General features: G+C 38.8%; 1 protein-coding gene across 3 annotated transcripts; it reads left to right on the top strand.

Annotated features, from left to right (window-relative positions):
- The first annotated feature begins 113 nt into the window (after positions 1–113).
- Positions 114–12,627, top strand: LOC114486343 (uncharacterized). 3 transcript variants are annotated; one of them, XM_028490160.2, is made up of 5 exons: positions 114–257; positions 470–690; positions 965–1,246; positions 9,356–9,407; positions 10,909–12,627. In XM_028490160.2, exons 2-5 carry the CDS (start codon positions 598–600, stop codon positions 10,962–10,964), a joined length of 483 nt encoding a protein of 160 aa, XP_028345961.1. In that variant the 5' UTR covers positions 114–257; positions 470–597; the 3' UTR covers positions 10,965–12,627. The 3 variants fall into 3 exon arrangements, with proteins under 3 accessions (XP_028345961.1, XP_028345962.1, XP_028345960.1); XM_028490161.2 differs by lacking the exons at positions 9,356–9,407; positions 10,909–12,627 and adding an exon at positions 1,678–2,107; XM_028490159.2 differs by lacking the exons at positions 9,356–9,407; positions 10,909–12,627 and having other exon boundaries at positions 965–2,107.
- The last annotated feature ends 6,886 nt before the right edge of the window (positions 12,628–19,513 follow it).

Raw genomic sequence — 19,513 nt, 5'->3', positions numbered from 1 at the left:
CGGCTGACGGCGGCGGCGGCCGCGGCGGCGGCGGCGGCGGCGGCGGCGGCGGCGGCGGCGGCAAGTGCACGGGGCCCGCCCGCCCCGCTCCGCAGGGGCAGAGGGGGAGGGGACGAAGCTGTCCGCCGCCATTTTGCTTGTGGGCTGCCACCCGCCGTTCTCGCTCCACCGCGGCTAGAAGACAGCCAACTGGAGGCAGAGCGGTGGACAGAATCTCCGTCTATTTCACAACAGATGCATTCAACAATTCACCGAAGGTTTGGGAAAGTTTTGGTATTTGATGGGATTGGTTCTTTATCCCCTTTCCCTGAGTAGCCCTCAAGTCTGGATATCGGTGAGCTTGGGCGCGCCACTACTGGGTGGAAGGATAATGATTGGAGGCCCTGGAAAGACACCCCCCCCCATGCACTTTCTCCCACTCCCAAAACCACCTCAGCCAGGGTCTGCCCTTCTCCCTCCCCCTCCTCAGTCTGGCCTCCAGCGCGGGATGAACTCGGTTGGGGTGTCATTCGACGCCCACTAGGAGCTGAGGCGGTTCCAGTGCGCAGGCTCCGAGCACCGGATAAAAGCGGAGCTGGCGAGTCCAGCGCCGTCTCGATGGAGGAGCGAGAAACGGAAGAGGTCGGGGGGAGAAGCAGCAGGAAAAATACAGCCACCGTCAGCGCCGCCTCCCTGCCACCGTGTATCGGGGTAAAAAGCTGCCGTTGCCGTGGGTGCAGTTGCCGTCTGTGCCTCCTACTTTGGCCCCGGGGAAGGATTTCCCCGCCGGCGGGACAGTGTGCGGGGAGGGGAGCGGGAATTCCTTTATGCGGCGGTGATTAAACGAGGGAGGGTCAGAGAGATGGTTATCTCGAAGAACAAAGGGGCAGGCCAAAGAATAAAGGGTTTCCCCAGTAAAATGACACGGTGATTGCGGCTCCTGTTTTCGGGGTCTTTCCCCGAAATGGCGCTTTCTGTCTTTTAGCTCCACAGCCTCCCGGAGCGCTTGGTAAGCGGAGTCGGGAGAGGCAGAGGCGGTCCGTGCAGCCAATCAGTGCCCGAGGTGTTCTGTCGGGCGTGTCGTGATTGGCTAGCGGTGACCTCATGCTGCAGCAGCGGGTGGGGCCCGAGCCGTCGGGGGAGGCTGTTGCGGAGAGAGAGCAGTGACGATGGTGATCTTTGCTGTCGCGGCCGATATGGAACCCAAGCGGTGGCGAAGGGAATCTCAAGGCTTTTCCTTGACTATTTTCTCCTGTCCCTGCGCGAGGTGAGGGCCCCGGCTCGGCCTCTGCGAAACTTCGGGGTGCTGGCGTGGACGAGGAGACACAAATTCTCCCATGATTTTAGTAACTGCGTCAGGGCAAGATGGCGCTGGGTCGCCTTGGGGCGCGGGGGGAGAGGCACGTCCACCGCCGCTGCAGCGCATGTGACCGGGCTGCATTCCTGTGGGGTTTGGCTCAGACCCAGGTTGGGACGGGGGAGGGGAAAGGGCTGGGGCGGAGGAGACTGTGGTGCGGTCGGCGTCGGCCGCCTGAAGAGGAAGAGTTGACTGTTGAGGGCGCTTCTCCTCCCCCATACTGCTTAGCAGCTGCGGCTCTCTGGGAAAAGCCCCCGGAGGGACGCTCCTTAGGGGGTGTGACGGCTGTTGGTGGAGGGGAAGGTTTGGCGCCCTATTTTATCTGCCTTTCTCTTTGCGAGGTGTTTTTACGTAAGATGGCTGGTCCCTAATGTGGGAGTCAGAATCAACCGAGAGTCCCGAAGGGCCACTGGACTGAGTAAAAAGGAGAGTCTAGTTCCTGGGCCACAGCGCCGAGGAGTATCGATTATTTTCTGAGAAAACGTAAAGTTTCTCAGATCCGAGTGGCAAAATATTCCCTAAGTTTGGAAACAAGTGTAAAAGGTGTGATAATACCCAGGAACACTGTTAGTTACCTAAAAGAAGAAACCAAGGAGAATATCATCTGAAGTTTGAGGGGCCCTCTTCAAACTTGTTTTTTCCGTCTGTATTTACTTTCTTCCCGTTTCCTCCCTATCTGTATATTCTACAAGAATGTGAAATCTTATCATTGGATTTGTTTTATTTTAGACGTGATTAGTAATACAGAATAAAAGTTGCCCGTGTTGTACATGAAGTTGTAAGGCTGTTTTCAATACTCTTAGTCTTCTGTTTTTCTGTCGCCCTCTTACTGTGGTTTTTAAAAATAAAAGATGAAATTATAATCACTTTTGGTAAATATTAAGATTCCTGCACCAGTATCAAATATTAAAGCGTACCTCTATAAATCACTTTTGTATAAGTATGAATTTTAATTTTAGTATTTGGAACCTTGGTACGTGAAGATCTCCAGCAGCTCAGAAGTTCTTATGGTCAATGTTGGCAGATTCAGTAAGAAAGACTAATTTTGTTTTTGTCTTTTCCCAGTTGGCCAAACTAATAGCCATTAACTGAACTAGAGAAGATTTAAAAGGGCTTCTCTCCTTGGGTGGTGTTTAGTGAGAGCTGGGAGTTATTCAACAAAGACCTAAAACCTGACTTGCTTTTTGACTGAACACCTGTATTTGGTGCTTGGAGGAAATGCTTGTTGGACCTGAAAAGATGAGTTAACCTGGAGTCAGGGTTGCGCTATTTCCTTTAGTCTTAGTTGTAGACTTGGTAGTTTGAAAACAACATTGAATTTTTAATATTTATTTTAAGTACTACAAAGGTTTTAAAGTTCAAAGCTTTTTTGTGTGTTCTGTGAATATAAATTGGGCATTTTACCTATAAGAATTCTTGAATAATTTCAGGGGTCTATTACGTGTAAGTAACAGCTCCCTTACCCTTATAGCAATTTTCTTACGGCTTACAAAAGAGGAACTAAATATGAAGTCAGTAGATTTTAAGGCAATTTTCAGAAGGTTCTTCTGAAAACTTCACTGTGCCTTAATAAGGAAAAGAGGCCATATTGCAAGCTAATGGAAACAAATCCATGTTTTGTACTTTTAAGTAGCTTGGGTCCTCATTGTTCCTAATTGCCAAACCCATGAACCTCTTGAGCTCTAATTTTTCTTTACTTTCCTGTGGCATTTAAAATACTACTTGCAGTTACTTCTTGTCTTTGTCTATCTTCTTGCATTATATTAATATGTTCTCCCTAGACAATTTCCTTTGTGCCTGTTCTAATGAAACACCCAAATTTTCATCTCAGCTGCAGATGGAATGTTTAGGTTTACCAGGGGCCACAGGCTTCCTGCACTCATAAAAATATTACGCTTGGTACTTTATTCCAAACTGTAAAATCAACAACAACAACAACAAAAAACCGTCTTTTGACCACCAGAGTTTTGAGAAGAGGTAGAGGGTTGATGAGGCTCAGCGTCAGGGTTTCCTCCACTTTCACATGTGAGATGGGGTGGGGAGGCAGCTGATGGGGACAGCCATAGTGCTGCCCCGCGAAAGGGTGGGAAGACAACTGGCCTTAGTATTTTTCAACATCCGTATTTCTCACATCTAGCAGACATTTTAACCTACAAACTTCAACAGTATACAAACACCAGTTATTATTTGGGTTTATAGTTCCTTGATGTATTTGGGGTTTATCAAGTTATGTAGTACTGCTTGCTCTGATACTAGAGGATCCAATAAGTTGTGCCCTTGTATTTTTGTCACTTTTCCTGTTGTCATTTATGTGTCACCGTGCCAGCCACTAGTAGCTACATGTGTTTTATGTATTATGAGGTTGGTATTCCAGTAATAGGGCTTATTGTATGTAAAATGAAGCTCTGCAGTAAATCAAATTTGGGCTTTTGGCATAAACATTGATAACCCTTTTGTCTGCTCTTAAAGTTTTGGGGGGGGGTTGAGTAGTCACTGTCTATTTATCTTTTGACATACTTGCTGAAACAATTCAAAGTAAAAAAAAATATTCAGAATTACATGTGACTTTCACTGGATTTTGTTTTTATATAAAACTTTTCTCTGCCCCACCCCACCCCTGACTTCAACGGCCTTTAAATGTAGAATGAAAAGATTTATATCTGAGAACTGTTTGAGTTGAAACCATTAAATATACCTTAAAATGTTATGGTTAAACAGCATTACAGCCTGTTTAGTTTAACTTGCTGAAAAAAATAAAATGCCATCTCTCTTTCTTCCTGGGCAAGGTGTTAACACTAAACTTAAATGCATATTTGCAAATGGTGGTTAAAAAATCTTTCCAGGGTTTGGATACCTGGAGTCAACTTGATTATTTTTCTTAAGGAGAGGTAATAAGTTTGTTCCTAAGTATCTAAAAACCATTTTGAAAATTACCTGCCCTCTGCTATCCAAAAAAATCAGGTCCATAGTCTCTTCCCTGTTGACTATTTACGTTTAGTTCAAGTTTGAAACATCTGTAAGTATGGGATTTCACCTGGAAACTAGAAAAACTAATAGTATTCTGCTTCCGCCTAAATGAAGCAGATAGGAAGTAGCAAAAACTTACAGATTTCACCATTCTCTGGAGTGGTCCAAGAAAAGTATTTTATGCCATTTTTTCCTTCAGTGCTTATGTTTGCCATAAACTCTGCATACTTAAATGCTTATCTTGCACTTGTATTTCTTACAAAAGAAAAGTGGGTTTGGGGATTTTTTGTTTCTCCTTTATTGTATGCATGCCACAAAACAGAAAAGGCCATGGTCAGCATTGTCTTTTTGAGGTACAGAATATACCTTCAGTAAACAACTATTTTTTATATAGTGCTGGTCCTAATAAATTGGTTATGGGCCCAGGGTAAATGGTATTTCATACAACTGAAAGCAAGTTAAATTATGTAGCAGTTTATTCCTAGAGATTATATCACTTTAATATTTTTTTTGGTGTCACTGTAATATTTTTTATCCTCTAAAGTATTTACTTTTAAAGGTACCCCTCCCAAAGTATATTAGTATTTGTGTCTTAGACTTAAAACTATATTCTGGTTTTCCCTCTCCAGTTTCTTTGTTCCTGGGACAGATTGGAACTCCAGGTCTAATTTCAGTCAAATAATTTGCATTCCTACCATATTTAAGATACCTGGAACATAAGTCTTAGCTGTTAACATTTTTCAGTTAGGTTGACAAGATAAACTACTCAGTAGTTTACAAAAATCCTTTGGAAAAATTAGATGGCTGAGAGGAGATATTCTGCCCATAACATCAGAGGTCAAGGGTTCACTTGTGCCAGCTATAGACTTTAAATGTCTAAACGTTAACTAGTTTCCTTTCTCCACAAACAGCCTTTTAAGTAAGTTTTATCTTACCGAATAAGAAAAGACTATATGCAATTATTTGCATTTATAACATTTTGTGAAAGTCTTGTATTCTTATATGCTCCAGGTGTGGGTGGTCTTATATAACCTATAGCAGTTGATTCCTTAGAATATAACTTTTTAAAATACCATGGTTTATATGCTAATACCCTTTGCTAGTTGCTACTTCTGTCCTTCCTGTTTTCATTAGTTGCTTTCCTCTGCTTCTTAATTGTTGCTGTTTCCCAGTGTTGTGACCCCAGCCCCTTTTTCACCAATTATATTAATCAATTCCCACACCTTTACCTATTGATGACTCCAGAATTCATCATCTCTGAACTCAGTTGGAACTACTAAATATCTTCCCCGTCCCTTAGGTACTTCAAACTAAACAAATTCAAAACTGAGCTATTTTTTCTTTTAAACTTCCTCTTTTGTTTCCCTTTTTTGTTTATTTTATTTATTTTTTTGTTCTCCCCTTCTTGGTTAACTTATATAATCAAACATCTTTCCAAACAATTTTTTTTCCTTAAAACACTCAATTAGTTCATCACATTTGAGGATCAAGCTGGAACACACCAGCTTGAACACACACTATGGAACACACACTATGGTATGCAGGCTCGTTCATCTGTCTACTGCTTATGAGCCTCATGGGTCACCACTAAAGTTGTAAAATGACCCAAGTCTACATAGCTGCTCTTTTTATCTCCAAAAAATGATACATTCCCTTTTCTTTGTTAATTCTGTATCTGTCACACTGTCATGTTCATGTTCCTCTTTTCTGTTAGTTGTCAAGATATTGGTAGAGTGTCTCATCTTTGTAGCTAAAGTGCAAAGTTCCTGGCATGTAATAGGCACTCAGTTTTGTTGTACAAATAACGTAATATGCTTTGATGCTAAGTGCCTTAAAATTTCGCGATAGCATGTGTTTTTGTTAATAATAGCAACTCAGTTGAATATATAAATGGATGCAAAATGCTCTGGTTGATTCCATACCATCGTGTTACAAAACTTTGGGTTTGTTTCCCCCACCCCATTCAACACGTATTTTGACAGTGGTGTTAGCCCTCGAATCTGGTTTCTGCCACCTGGTTCTCTTCACTTAAATATTTGTACCTGTTATTAATTCTACTCTATTAATTTATAACCTAGTTTGGGATTAAGCCACGTAGGTATGTACTGTAAGCATTCAGCCAAGAACCCCAGTTAACAGGTAATGTGCTTCGTAGAAGAAATCGAATTTTTGAACTAGGAGGCAAAATGTTTGTGGATTTCAATAATGGATGGGGTGGGGACAGTGAAACAGTGTATTTGCCGTCAGCATGGCTTTATGTGCAAAGGCATAGAACAGGAATAGAAAAAACATGTTCTAAGTATAAGAAACCCGTTTGACTAGTCTTGCATGAAATACATTGAGAGATGAGACAGGAAAAGAAGCTGGATTACAACCAGATTATTTCATTACTTTTTTTAAAACTAGAGTCCTTTTGCCAATGAAGCTCAAGCCATTTATTCTCTTTTTTTTTTTTTCTCTTTTATTTTGAGGAAGTAATCTCAAAGAGGGAAATGACTGGCTTAATAAGTCTCACAGTAGGTTTAGCACCCAGATATTGCTAAAACGTTAACTCACGTCTTGACATTTTAACTTTTATGCTGAGAATCCATGCAGCACAGGCAACCTGTGTTTATACCTATATACCTATACAGCAAGAGCCAGAACTTATAATTTTCTTGCTACATCAGGAAATACGTCTCTTTTTTCTTTTTGGCCATGCCATGCAGCTTGTGGGATCTTGGTTCCCCAACCAGGGATTGAACCTGGGCCCGTGGCAGTGAGAGCGCAGACTCCTAACCACTGGACTGCCAGGGAGTTCCCAGGAAACATATCTTGATTCCTTACTTCCTTATTAAAATGCTAGGCTCCCAAAAACTTTTATTAAAATGCTTCAAATTTCAGGTTAGCATTTTTGTTCATGTTTGTCCATCTTAAATTCATTATGCCCATGCAAAATGCATTTTTAATGGCTTTTAGAACATGTGTGAACATTTGGCAGTCAGAAGACATGATAGAATTAAGGGTTTTTTTAGGTGATGTGTAAGCCCTCGTTTCAGCACGTAAGATATTGTCAAATATGGTACTGTATTGGTCTTACAGCTGTTTCTGAAGGTGGTTCTTGTGCTACCTTGAAGAATCAGCCCTCCAAGGCTCCAACAGCTGCACATTTTGAAAAACAAAGCTTGACTTATACTGCTTGTATATCAAGGGTCTGATTTGTAGTTTGTGCTTAAAACTGTTTTGTTTTGTTAGAGACTAACATTTTAGATACCAAAGTCATAATTGTAAATGTCCACAGATAGCTAAACGTCAGAAGACGCTAAGAATGAATACCATTTATACAGTCATCCCTTGGTATCCGTCGGGCAAGGATATGGACGGAGAATTGTACTTAATGTATGTCGGCTGAGCTTGCGTTACCTTTGCCTTATGGTGTGTCTTACAGAAATTAGTTTTTGGTGATAGAAGAGACTTAATTTTGATTTAGGCTTTTAACAAATGAGGAAATTAATATCCATCAAGATCACTTGGTTTTAAGTACTTTATTTTCCTAGGTATGATCAAATTTGATATTTTCTTTTTTCCTTCATTTTTATATGAATCCAGTCACCTACCTAATCAATGCTTATGTTAAATAAGTCATTCGTGTATGTTTTCAGTACTTTATGTATCCTGTGTCTTGCTCTCCTAGGTGATCATTAACATAGAGTAGGCACCTAATTTTTGGTTCCCATTCTTACTGGCTCCCCCTTTTTTCCACCCCTATACTCTACAGACTTCCCTCTTAATTAATAATTATACAATTTCTATATATACATATAACAATGTATACTTTTCAAATACATGTGTATCAAAGTGTTTTTAATTTGTTATCCTTACCTCTGTAGGCAGTAATTAGTTCTGTTTAACTAACATATGAAACTTTGGTATTATTGAAGCCCTCAGCCTCTGTAAAGATGACCAGAGGTTAGCATAGTTAAATTGAGGGGGAGATTAAGACTTTCTTAAACATTACTCATATTAAGCTACAAAGTAAACTGACCTTAAATTGCAGTTAGGTAGTAGATTACTTCCTAATTCATAGCTTTAGGTCCAAATAGTCTTCTCTGAAATTAAAAACAAAACAGAAAACATTGGAAGTAGTAGAGGTTTATGTCATGAAAATCAAAATTTCATGATTATGAGACTTTAATAGCTGTGGCATAGTTATTTCTGTGTATCCCTGCCTTTTTTCTATCAGCCAAATGGTCATTATCAAATTATGTTCAAGGATAAGGACTAAATTCTGAGAGGAGTTTAATCGGAGGCCTAGTTCAAAGTGTAATTTTTTTAGGGTAAACTCTTTAAACACGTGGTTAAGTTTTCTGTACCAGGTGCTTAGTAAAATCATTTATTTGTGGAAGAGAAGCAGCTGCTTGGTTTTCTGTGCATAAACTCCCCCATCCCTTGCCATCATATATCCCCAAAATAATAAAACAATATTAGGTTATGTCTTCCATTTTTAAAATTGTGTAACAAGTCATATGTTACCCTTGGAATAAATTTTCCATTTGTAAATAAACTGAAATCGTTCTTCCTTGCGATGCATTTTTGTGAAATAACTATAATTTGTGTGAAAATTAAAATATCATTCTGAAATATGAATTAGCAAAGTAAAATGAAGGAACCAGATTACAAAATCAAGTCATGAGGTAAGGCTTAGGAAGATGGGAAGAGGACAGTTAAGCATTCATATATACATTTTTAATCTCTTTGGAAAGGAATTCTCATTGAAAAGAATATCTTCATAGCAGTCATAAAATTTGGTATTTTAGAACTCAATAATTACAGCCAGACCAGCAAAGTTCTTAAAACTTGGGGCCCCAGAATGTTCAGGTGAAGGTAAATGTGTAGGGTACTGGTCCTGTTGAGATTGAGGGAGTAGGAAGAGTTTTGACATCACAGGCTATTTTGACTTAAAGCATGAAGTTGAAAATAGTTTCATTTTTTAGAGTTTGATTATTCATTCCCTTGCAGCCTATCCCTCTCACTGGCAGAACTTATTTCCTTGCTTGTTCATTCTGATACTAGGCATCAAAGAGGCATTGTGTACCGGAAGTCTTTAAGCTACTTGGGAGAAAAGGTACTTATAAGAACCGGGTAATTGTTAATCATAATAAACAGTCTGTCGAAGTGCATGGGTAACTAACTCCCTGATATATTAGTAGCAGTCAGCAACTAGATAGCTTCCCAAGAAGCGGGCTAGATTTGTTCCTTCTAAATCAAGGACTTCTGCTTCATAATCTAGGTCTTGTGTCTCATACGAGCCTTTATAATATAGAATGATTAAGGTGGGAAAGGCTCACACTTTATATATCCCTGGAATACAGAGCCATTGTTTTGACTTCAAGGATTTAGGACAAATCGAACAATGTCCATAGATATCTAAGATATGAGTCAACAAAGCTAAATAATTATTCTGTAGGGTTTTTTGGTAGAATGTAGCAATCCAGTATGTAGGAGAGGCAAACTAAAAAGGTAGTTGGCAGGGGTTTAGACCTAATCAAATATATTGGTTCCTAGACTTTGGGATTTCTTGAATGAATCAAATGATAAATATGGAAACCAATGTAGTTACTATTTTTAGTTCTCTAAACAGCAACACCATATCCTTGGTTTTAAAAAACGGGTGTTAACAGCAAATAAGGACATAGTCTCATAATTTAAAAAATTATTTTGAACAACCTGCTACATTGTTCTTATTCTCATTTTCCTGTGGAATAATGAAAAATTATCCAGAATTCATTTTAGATTGTTATTTGTGAATCATTCATGTATCTCAACTCTCATTTTAATTGTGACAAGTCAGTCTTAGACGAATGTGTAAAAGGCTTATAAATTTTTAACAGAATCTGTTTAAATTAGGATATGTCCATGAATACAGCCATTAAAATTATTTTTAAAGAATCATTTCAGGGCATCACATACTACAAAAAAATGGTAACAAAAATATGAAAAACATATTACAGTTTGTAGGGATTTTGTATATTGTGTTTGCTTTCATAGAAATGGGGGTAAAGGAAGTAAAGTACAGTGGTTTCACTGGTTCTCTCTGGGTTGTAGGCATACAGATGGATTTTTCTACAACAAACAAGTATTACCAGAAAGCATTTTTTTCAAAGTTGTTCTAGTTTGTAATGATAAGGCAAAATGCTTGGATATTATTTTTTAAAATGGGATGCAAACAGTATGGTCTATAACTTGTCAGAACCCGGGAACCATCCTCAATTCTTTAATACTTTGTTATGTCCCTAAGTAATGTCCATTCTGAGTTTTTATTTCTTGGTCTGACCCCCCCCTTGTCTTCATGACCATTGCCACTACTGTAGTTCAGGCCTGGCATAGAGTAGTCAGTCGCCCTGAATATTTGCCAAATAAACGAGTCTTTATATGTAACTATGTGGTGATGTAGCTTACTCTGCTTTAATCTTGCCCCTTCTAATCCATCTGTCATCCTTCAAAGTGATTTTACTAAAATGTGAATCTGATCTTACTTGAAATGCTTTTAATGGAGTCCATGCTCCTTAGAATGGCATAAAGGAAGGCCCTCTGATTTGTTGTCTCCTGCCTTTTTTTCCAATCAGAGATCCAGTTGCTGCTCCTTTTGCTTCGACCCACATTACTGCTTTCAGTTCCCTAAACTTACCTTGCTCTCTCAGACCTCCTCTCTTTCTGTTATTACCTTTTTATGGAATCCCCCTACTCTCCCCTTTGTGAATGCATCCTTCAGTTCAAATGCTTTTCCTCTTTGAAACTTTCTCTGGTGCTCTTCCAAGAAGTCTATTGTTATTTATAATTCCATGTACCTTTTACTCAGTTCTGTTATGGCAGTTTGTTGTATTGGGTTGGCCCAGAAGTTTGTTTGGGTTTTTCCATAACATCTTACGAAAAACCTGAATGAACTTTTGGGCCAACCCAAATTATTTAGAATCTCCTCATCCTCCTAGAATGTGAGCCCCTGAAGGGCAGTGTTTACCTTGCATTATCTCTCAGATAAATGCGTACAGCTTTGCATTAATTCCCAGGACATATAGTAAGTGCTCAAATAAATGTTTTAATTAATTCGGTCTCTTCTCGTTTGGGGGTGAGTATGAGTCTGCAAAATAGTAAAAGCTCTTGAACTTTGATTGTGAAGAGAAGGAAAGAGGGTTCGAGATGTATTTTTGTAGTTAAAAGTTAGGAAACCTAAAATTGGTATTGATTTTTGCCCAAGAGCAAAGCCACTATTCTAGAGGGGGAAAAAAAAGAAAATAATTGAACATCAATTTGAAAGACTAACAATCCCTAGTGAAGCATATCCTAGTACTTTTCTCTGTCCATTGCAGATAAAAGCCTCCTCTCAAAAAGAAGTGTTAAATTGTGTTGAGAAAATTGAAAATTCCTATCCATCCTCTGGTGTTTGGTTATAAATTCTTATTTTTCAGGTTTAATCTGCCTTTCCAAAGCACTTTAACTTAATTACCTTAGAGAAGAGAACCTCCCCACTGCTAACTTTTCTAAACAGTTCAGCAACCCTATTAACAGGATGGATGGAAGTTCAGGGCTAGATTCTGGTAGCTCATTCAGAATAGCTATGGTCCCACAAATATCGATGGAGATCATAGGTGCTTACCAATATGCAGCAACAAGCCTAGGGACTAACATCCCAAAATGGCATGGTAAAAACACATGTTTATCTCTGCACAGAAAGATACTTAGTCTAAATTCTTAATAGTTTACAATCAACAGATGATGCTGATACCCATTTTTATAAAGCTGAATCCATTAATATACTAACCAATCCCTTCCACAACACAAGCAATTTTATATTCTTCAGGCAGGTTTGGCACTAAGTTAAAAATCACTCCTAAGATTTGTAACATAAAATAAGTTGATATGTTCTGTTACACAGACACCAACAAATTTCTTTTCCAAAGTGTTAGTTGAAAGTACTACATAAAGAACTGGTAGGAATATCATCACACATTTAATTATCAATGCAGAACTTAGTTGGTCTTGCATTTCTAACAACTTAATTGATTTTTCATTGAAGGCAAATTCTTAACGCCCAGGGTTATAGTCGTGGCTACAAAGCCTTTAAAAAAAAAAAAAAATCCACTTTTAAAAATTAGTTTCCCCGGCTTCCCTGGTGGCGCAGTGGTTGGGAGTCCGCCTGCCGATGCAGGGGACACGGGTTCGTGCCCTGGTCTGGCAGGATCCCACATGCCGCGGAGCGGCTGGGCCCGTGAGCCATGGCCGCTGAGCCTGCGCGTCCGGAGCCTGTGCTCCGCAACGGGAGAGGCCACAACAGTGAGAGGCCCACACACCGCAACAAAAAAAAAAAAAAAAAAAAAAAAAAATTCGTTTCCCTGGCTTCCCTGGTGGCGCGGTGGTTGAGAGTCCGCCTGCCAATGCAGGGGAAAAAAAAATTAGTTTCCCTACTACAGGCATGTTGAACTGCTGCAGGTCGGTAGTTCCCAAACCAGTTTGACTACCATAATTATCTGGGAGGCTTGTTAACTATACATTCCAGAGCTCCACCCAGAGTTCCCCCAAACAAGATGTTATGTATCATTCATAATTTTCTTAAGAATGTAGCAATTCATTAAGAACCATATGCTGAACTCCTTAGTGTAACCCAGGAATCTGCATTTTTCACAGACCTCATTCTCAGGTACTTTTCATGCAAATTGCTACTTTGATAAACACTTAGATACATGGAATGAAGTATTTCACTAAAATGTTTATTTAAACTTACAATGCCAAGACAGTTTTGTTTTTCCCATTTCTTTTTTGGTGAGTGTTGCTGTACTGGTAGACGTCTCCAACCTGAGAAACTTGGATGTACTATTGGCATGAACCGTTTCCTTCATTTCTTCTTGGAGATTTCATCAGAACAGCAATGTAAATTGTTTTCTAAGAAATTCAGAATATTCTGATGGACTGACCCTTTTTTTTTTTTTTTTTGCGGTACGCGGGCCTCGCCTCTCACTGTTGTCGCCTCTCCCGTTTCGGGAGGCGCAGGCTCAGCCGCTCCGCGGCATGTGGGATCTTCCCAGACCGGGGCACGAACCCGTGTCCCTTGCATCGGCAGGCGGACTCTCAACCACTGCGCCACCGGGGAAGCCCGGACTGACCCTTTTTTTCTGTAGCAGGTAAGGGTCAAGTCTTGTTAGCCTGGGAATCAGTCTGTCTTTTTAATGAGTGTTTAGGGTTTTTTTGTGAAAAAGAAGCCTTATTTCTATATTCCTCCCCTCTTAATATATAGGAGCATTTTAAACGGGGAGGAGCTATCAACTGTTATTTTAAATATAGTGACATTTCATCCTACTTTTACAAGTAATTATTCTAATATGTTTAGACAGTGTGATCTTTTAATTTTTAACCAAGGTAATTGTTTTCCCTTAAAGGTGAAACCAGTAACTTTAAATCCCAGAAGTGCAACTCAGAGTAGAAAGACGCATCCTTTCATTTAATATTAGTAACTTAAGAGTCGTAGATCTTAAGGAATTTAGATGTCATGAGCTAGGACTTTAAGGACCCACTTCAACATAAAAAATCCAGTCCCAATACCGGTAAATATTCTCATCATATAATTCACATGTTTTGGTATCATGTTCACCAGGCAACTTTATGCATATAATTAGACTTCCTATATAATTAACCTTCTTGGAGGAAACTACTGGCCAAAGAGTTAATCATGTGTCTTCATTAAAAAAAAAAAATCTGATTTATCAGTTTAACACACCTGTCCCTTGGTTACTGAGCCTTCAGTCTGAGATACCGATGTGCTTATTAACAAAGTCAGGTTTTTTGATCTTATATGTTAGATTGATAAACATTCTTTTGACTTTTAAATTATTTATAAATGCCAAATATAAAGAACTAGAAATTACTTTAGCGAATCCATAATACAGCATATGGAGATACATATGAAAATATAGTAAATATAGTAAATAGTATACCAGGAATTCATTCTTTCATCAAGCTGGTAGTAAATATTTTGTGTGTGTGAGGGAGAGGGAGATTGTTTCTGAGAAGACTGACATATGTTTTAGTCTTAAGGAACTCCCAGTATGTCACCATATTATCCAGAAGGTTAACCAGGAATAGAAAGTAAAATTTAACTTACCCTATAGATCAAAATTAAGCTCATCCAGGTCTTTGCCTGCTGATTCTGCCAAGCTAATTGCCTTGGCAGTGTTTCCATGGATACTAGGTAGGGGCAGTGGGGGTTGTAGTCATAGGCATCACTATTTAGATGATGAAGCATTTGGCTATCTTAAGAGTCATAGTTACTCCTTATCTTACCCTCACTTCATTGATTTTTGTTTTTTAATTTTTATTGGAGTATAGTTGATTTACAGTGTTGTGTTAGTTTCTGCTGTCCAGCAAAGTGAATCAGCTGTACATATACATACATCCACTCTTTTTTAGATTCTTTCCCCATATAGGTCATTACAGAGTACTGAGTAGAGTTCCCTGTGCTATACAGTAGGTCCTTATTATCTATTTTATATATAGTAGGGTGTATATCTCACTTAATTGAATTTCTTTACTTTTTTTTTTCCTTCAAATTAAAGCATAGATTTGCCTCAGATTGGAATCCAAAGTAGTCATGTCATTAGCTACGGGATTCTTTAACCTGAAAGGCAAAAGACAACACGATTGCATTTAAGAATGTATGGATAAGATAAAGAATTGTGGGGTGAGACGGGAAGAAATCTTTTTAAGATGGCTGTATTTTAACACCTCCTGCCTAATAAATTCACGTCTGAGGGGACAAATGTGTGGAATTTAGTCCTTCCAACATTCCACTGAGTTAATCATTCATTCTGTTCAAAGAGGCAGTGAGGAATAATTTGTGAGTCGCTGCAGTTAAAAATAAAGTGCCATATAAGCACCCAAGGGCAGAGATAGGATGGAGTTATGGGTCTTAAGAGAAGAACCTGGCTTAGTTTACACAAGTGCCAAATACATGAACAAGAACACTCCATTAAAATTCCTCTCAAACATTGTATATCTTATGAGAGTAGGTATATCTGTGGGCTTTCACAGTGGTCAGTTTTGCTCCATTCAGCATAAGCTTAACAAATATTTGCAGAGATTGATAGAATTTAGGATTAGCCTAAAACCCTCTCAGGTATCCAGTGTTAATTATCTCTCCCTCCCTCTTTATGCATGCATTAGTTTGCCCAACAAGTGACTGACCTCTGTTTAAATAGCCACAGTGATATTGGGGCAGTTTATTGCATCTTTGATCAGCTCTTTTTTCCTCTGGATCCCTAGAACTGAATGCATTGTTCCAAATTGGTTTTGTCCCACAAAACGAGTAAAATGAGGAACTGGGTAGGTAAGTGGCAAACAGCATAAGTTATTTGGACATGTAGCTCACTCCATAAGTAAGACTAACCAGGTAAACAGGAAGCTATTTGAGAAATTTAACCTTAATGTTTTTTTCAAATGTTATTTTTAAATCTTTGGGAATATTTTCATAAAATAACAACTTCCATCATGTTACTTAATAGAATTACATCAAGTTTTAGGAGCTATCCGAGATAAAAGATGTTGCATGTAAAACTAAAATTATACACATAAGTATGTAATTATTGTATGCATGTTGTAATAAACTTAAATCTCAGTTTGAGTTATTTCTTACTGTATAATCATTGAGTTTCTTTTCACCCAAGGTAAAGTGTGAGTATATTTTTATACTTGCTGTATTAATTGACCAAACAAGCACTCAGTGATATTTTCAGATGCCAAAAAGCATTATGGTGAAGACCATGTTGAATTAAATATCCAGCCAGCACTTTTAAGTTACTGTGATCATACACGCATGCATGAAGTTGAGCTTTCTTTACCCTTTTCCCCATTAAGGACTAGAGCAGGAATGGGCAAGCTATAGCAAGCACTGCCTGTGTTTTTATAGCTGGGCAGTTCAGAAGGTGGTTCACATTTTTAAAGGGTTATTTTGGGGACCCTATGTGACTGAGACTGTTTGTGGTTTGAAAAGCCTAAAATGTTTCCTGTGTGGCCCCCTATACAGAAGAAAATGTGTGGATTCCTGAACTAGAGCAATTAAAGGAAATATTGTGAACTTAAGACTTCTAAAAACAAGTAATGATCAACTGGTGACTGCTAAGCCAGAAAGCCTGCTCGTCATCAAGGGATCAATTGGGACATAGGAAAGATAGAAGCCGGTTTAGGCAGGAGGTCAAAATACAAATATCATAACTAGCTAATGAATAGGCAAATAATTATATACCCTGGCTCAGAGCCAGTAGGTGGAATAATATGCTATCATTAAAATGAACTTATAACATGTAAAAATGTTTCTGATACATTTAAACTATTAGTATAAGGCTTTATACCCCATGTCTTAGTGACATATAGGGGAAAAAACGTAATTAAAAGAACTAGCAACAATAGCAACTAGCGCAAATAAAGTCATGTTTGATTCAGTGCATGCATCTCTTGTGGTGGTGAGGGTTTTGCTTAGTCTCTGACCCGCTGAGTGCTAGGTGATTGGTTGTGCAGCAGCATTCTCTGAAGTATCATGTTGGCAGTACCTTTAAACAGAAACTGATAGATTAAGGAAATGGTGAGTCAAGGCCTGAATCATGCTCATTATTCAAAAAGAATAATGGATGTGACATTAATAAACGGAAAAGGATTATTTGCCTCCTCACTAGGAAAATTTAACCTTCAAATACGGTACTACTAAGTAAAAGTTAATGCACTGGAATCAGAAATTACTATGATTACTTTTTATTACTTGATAGACTAATAAAGTTAATCGGACATAAGAAGCATTGTCAAGCTATTCTTTTAAAATGATGGACTCTTCAGTGAGGTGTTGGCATTTTATAAAGCAATTATCAAAGCTATATTGGACTTAAAAATTGGTCACCAGTTCATGTACATACCACGTGAAGTTGCCCTCCTTGGGCAGCCTTTGACTCATCCTAAAATTTAAAACAGGGCTGTGTATTTAATCACATTCACCAAAAAGAGATGAGGGATTAAAAGTAATAATATATTTTACTGACAACTTCACAGGGGAGACTGAGTAGTGAGTTTAAATTGCAAAAATTATCCTATTTTGCTCACAAAAATCCCATGCGGTTATTTCCTGATTTTTTTTTTTAATTGTGGTAAAAGAAATACATGAGGTCTGTCCTCTTAAATTTTAAAGTGTACAGTATTGTTTCTCCTAAGCTTTTGCTTCTCACTTTCCAGCTGCCCAGTCTTTCTAAAAATGTCCTCCTCTAAATCGTCTTTCTTATGCAGAACAATTTAGCAGTTGTGGGCAATATACAAACTTAGCAGGTATATACTTATACTTGCTTAGGAAGTAGCAAATATGATCAGATTGTATGTTCTTCTACCTTGTGGCAAGGTCCCACTGGGTAGAGGACTGATGGTACCAAGAACCTTGTAGCTGCTTGTCACAGAGGGACACAGCTATAAAAGAAACAGAGCATCTAACATCTTTGAGGAGTGTCTCACTGGATTTAGCCCACTAATTTTACCAGGTATTTGGCAAGGTGTGACTGCAGTACAGGGTCTTTTTTTCCCACAACTTGATTTAGGTCCTGGGCCTGCAAAGGCTTGATTTGCTCCAGTGCTTTCCCTCAACCCAGGCCTTTAGTCAGCATTATTAGGGTAATAAAGAATTGTAAATTTTAATCATATATAGGTGGAGATCTTAATCTGGTTTAATAAACTTGGAATACATTATCTGAGCCTGAACATCTTGAATAAATAACATAAAGCATTTGTAAAAACAGGTTGTTTTATAAAAAGGCCTCATTTCTATCCAGCATATTTTATTTGGCTGTGTTCCTTCCCTATAATAGGATAGAACTTCAAGAAATTCCAAAGCAGATTTGCACTTTTGCATAAATTACTCAGTTTGTTGGCTGTCAGGCCTCCATAGGCTTTCTGTCTGACTATATAAAATCAGGATAACTCGGGACTAACCAGAGAAATGATTCCAAGCAACCGTGATGTATTTGCCTTTAAAAGGCCAGTGCTTCTTAAAATGGGGATTCTGGGTCAACCTGTAGCAGAATTACCTGTGGTGCCTGTTTAGAGTGCCTGTTTTCGACAAACCTACCAAGCTAAAACCATATCAGTCCTATATTTTGAAAAGGTAACTATAATCAAAAGAAATGTTCCCCTTTTTTGAGATACTGAAACTGCAATGAAGAGCTTGTCTCTTAAAATAGTTATGAGAAATGATGCCATAATATCAGGCTCCTCATTTATGGGATGTTTTTTATGAAACCCAGATCAATATTTTAACAAGACTTGAGGAATGCGAATATTACAGGCTGTCTAGCATGAAGAGATGTAAATAGGAGTGTATTTGAGCAACCGTGGTTTTTTAAGGGAGCTATGAATTTACAGTGCAATCCTACAGGGAAAGAAGGGAGAGAAAACTGCTATTTTGAGCTGCACACAGATGAACTGCATCACATCTGAGATTTGATAGTCCCCTCTCCTCACTATTCTTGTTGCACAGGGAAACTACATGATTAAAGGTAACTTGATGTAAAAAAGATACTTAACTGTAGAAGTCAGGGAATCATGATACGTGTGTGTGTGTGTGTGTGTGTGTGTGTGTGTGTGTGTGTGTGTCGGGGGCGGGTTCACCTGGCCAGAGGAGTTAAAATAACAATGTTCAAGAAAATTTGTATCAAGAAGGAAGTTACTTGTCTGCATGATGGGTTCAACATAAACAATCTGATACTGCTACCCAAGTGACCGTCTTTGGTAGGCTTTAAAAAAAATTTTAACAGTTACATTAGTAATCTGTGAAACTAACCATTAACTGGAAAATAGTCGACGGGAATCCAGGTGCAAAAAGCAGGTTCTTTGTACATAAGTAATACAGCTTCAAAACACCTCCAAAGTATGGATGAAAATAGTAGTTCACCTTATCACCTACCCCGGACTAAAAGCCCCACCTATAAGACTTCCCCTGATTCCCCAGTGAAGGGGGTCACAGTTCTTGAGGTGCTGGCATGCTGTTTTCCCGTTTCCCTGGCAAAGATAAAGCTATTTTTCTTTTCCTCAAAAAAAAAAAAAAATCCTCAGAATCCTTCCTTTTCTGATGGTTTCATGGAACCAAATTATTTGTGGTAAGATTCTTTTGTTTCAAGCTCCCAGAAAGTAAGCTTAAATGGTCTTAACCTGAGTTTT

Source organism: Physeter macrocephalus, chromosome 5, assembly GCF_002837175.3.
Source record: "Physeter macrocephalus isolate SW-GA chromosome 5, ASM283717v5, whole genome shotgun sequence".
NCBI classification, from domain to species: Eukaryota; Metazoa; Chordata; class Mammalia; order Artiodactyla; family Physeteridae; genus Physeter; species Physeter macrocephalus.
The sequence above is the reverse complement of the archived record's forward strand: the minus strand, read 5'-3'. Positions and strand labels throughout refer to the sequence as shown.

Bases quoted from the DNA above. Each gene is read 5' to 3' on its own strand.
- LOC114486343 (XM_028490159.2), top strand. From the start codon at position 598: ATGGAGGAGCGAGAAACGGAAGAGGTCGGGGGGAGAAGCAGCAGGAAA. The intron at 691-964 runs GTAAAAAGCTGC...TCTGTCTTTTAG, and splicing joins CCCTGCCACCGTGTATCGGG to CTCCACAGCCTCCCGGAGCG.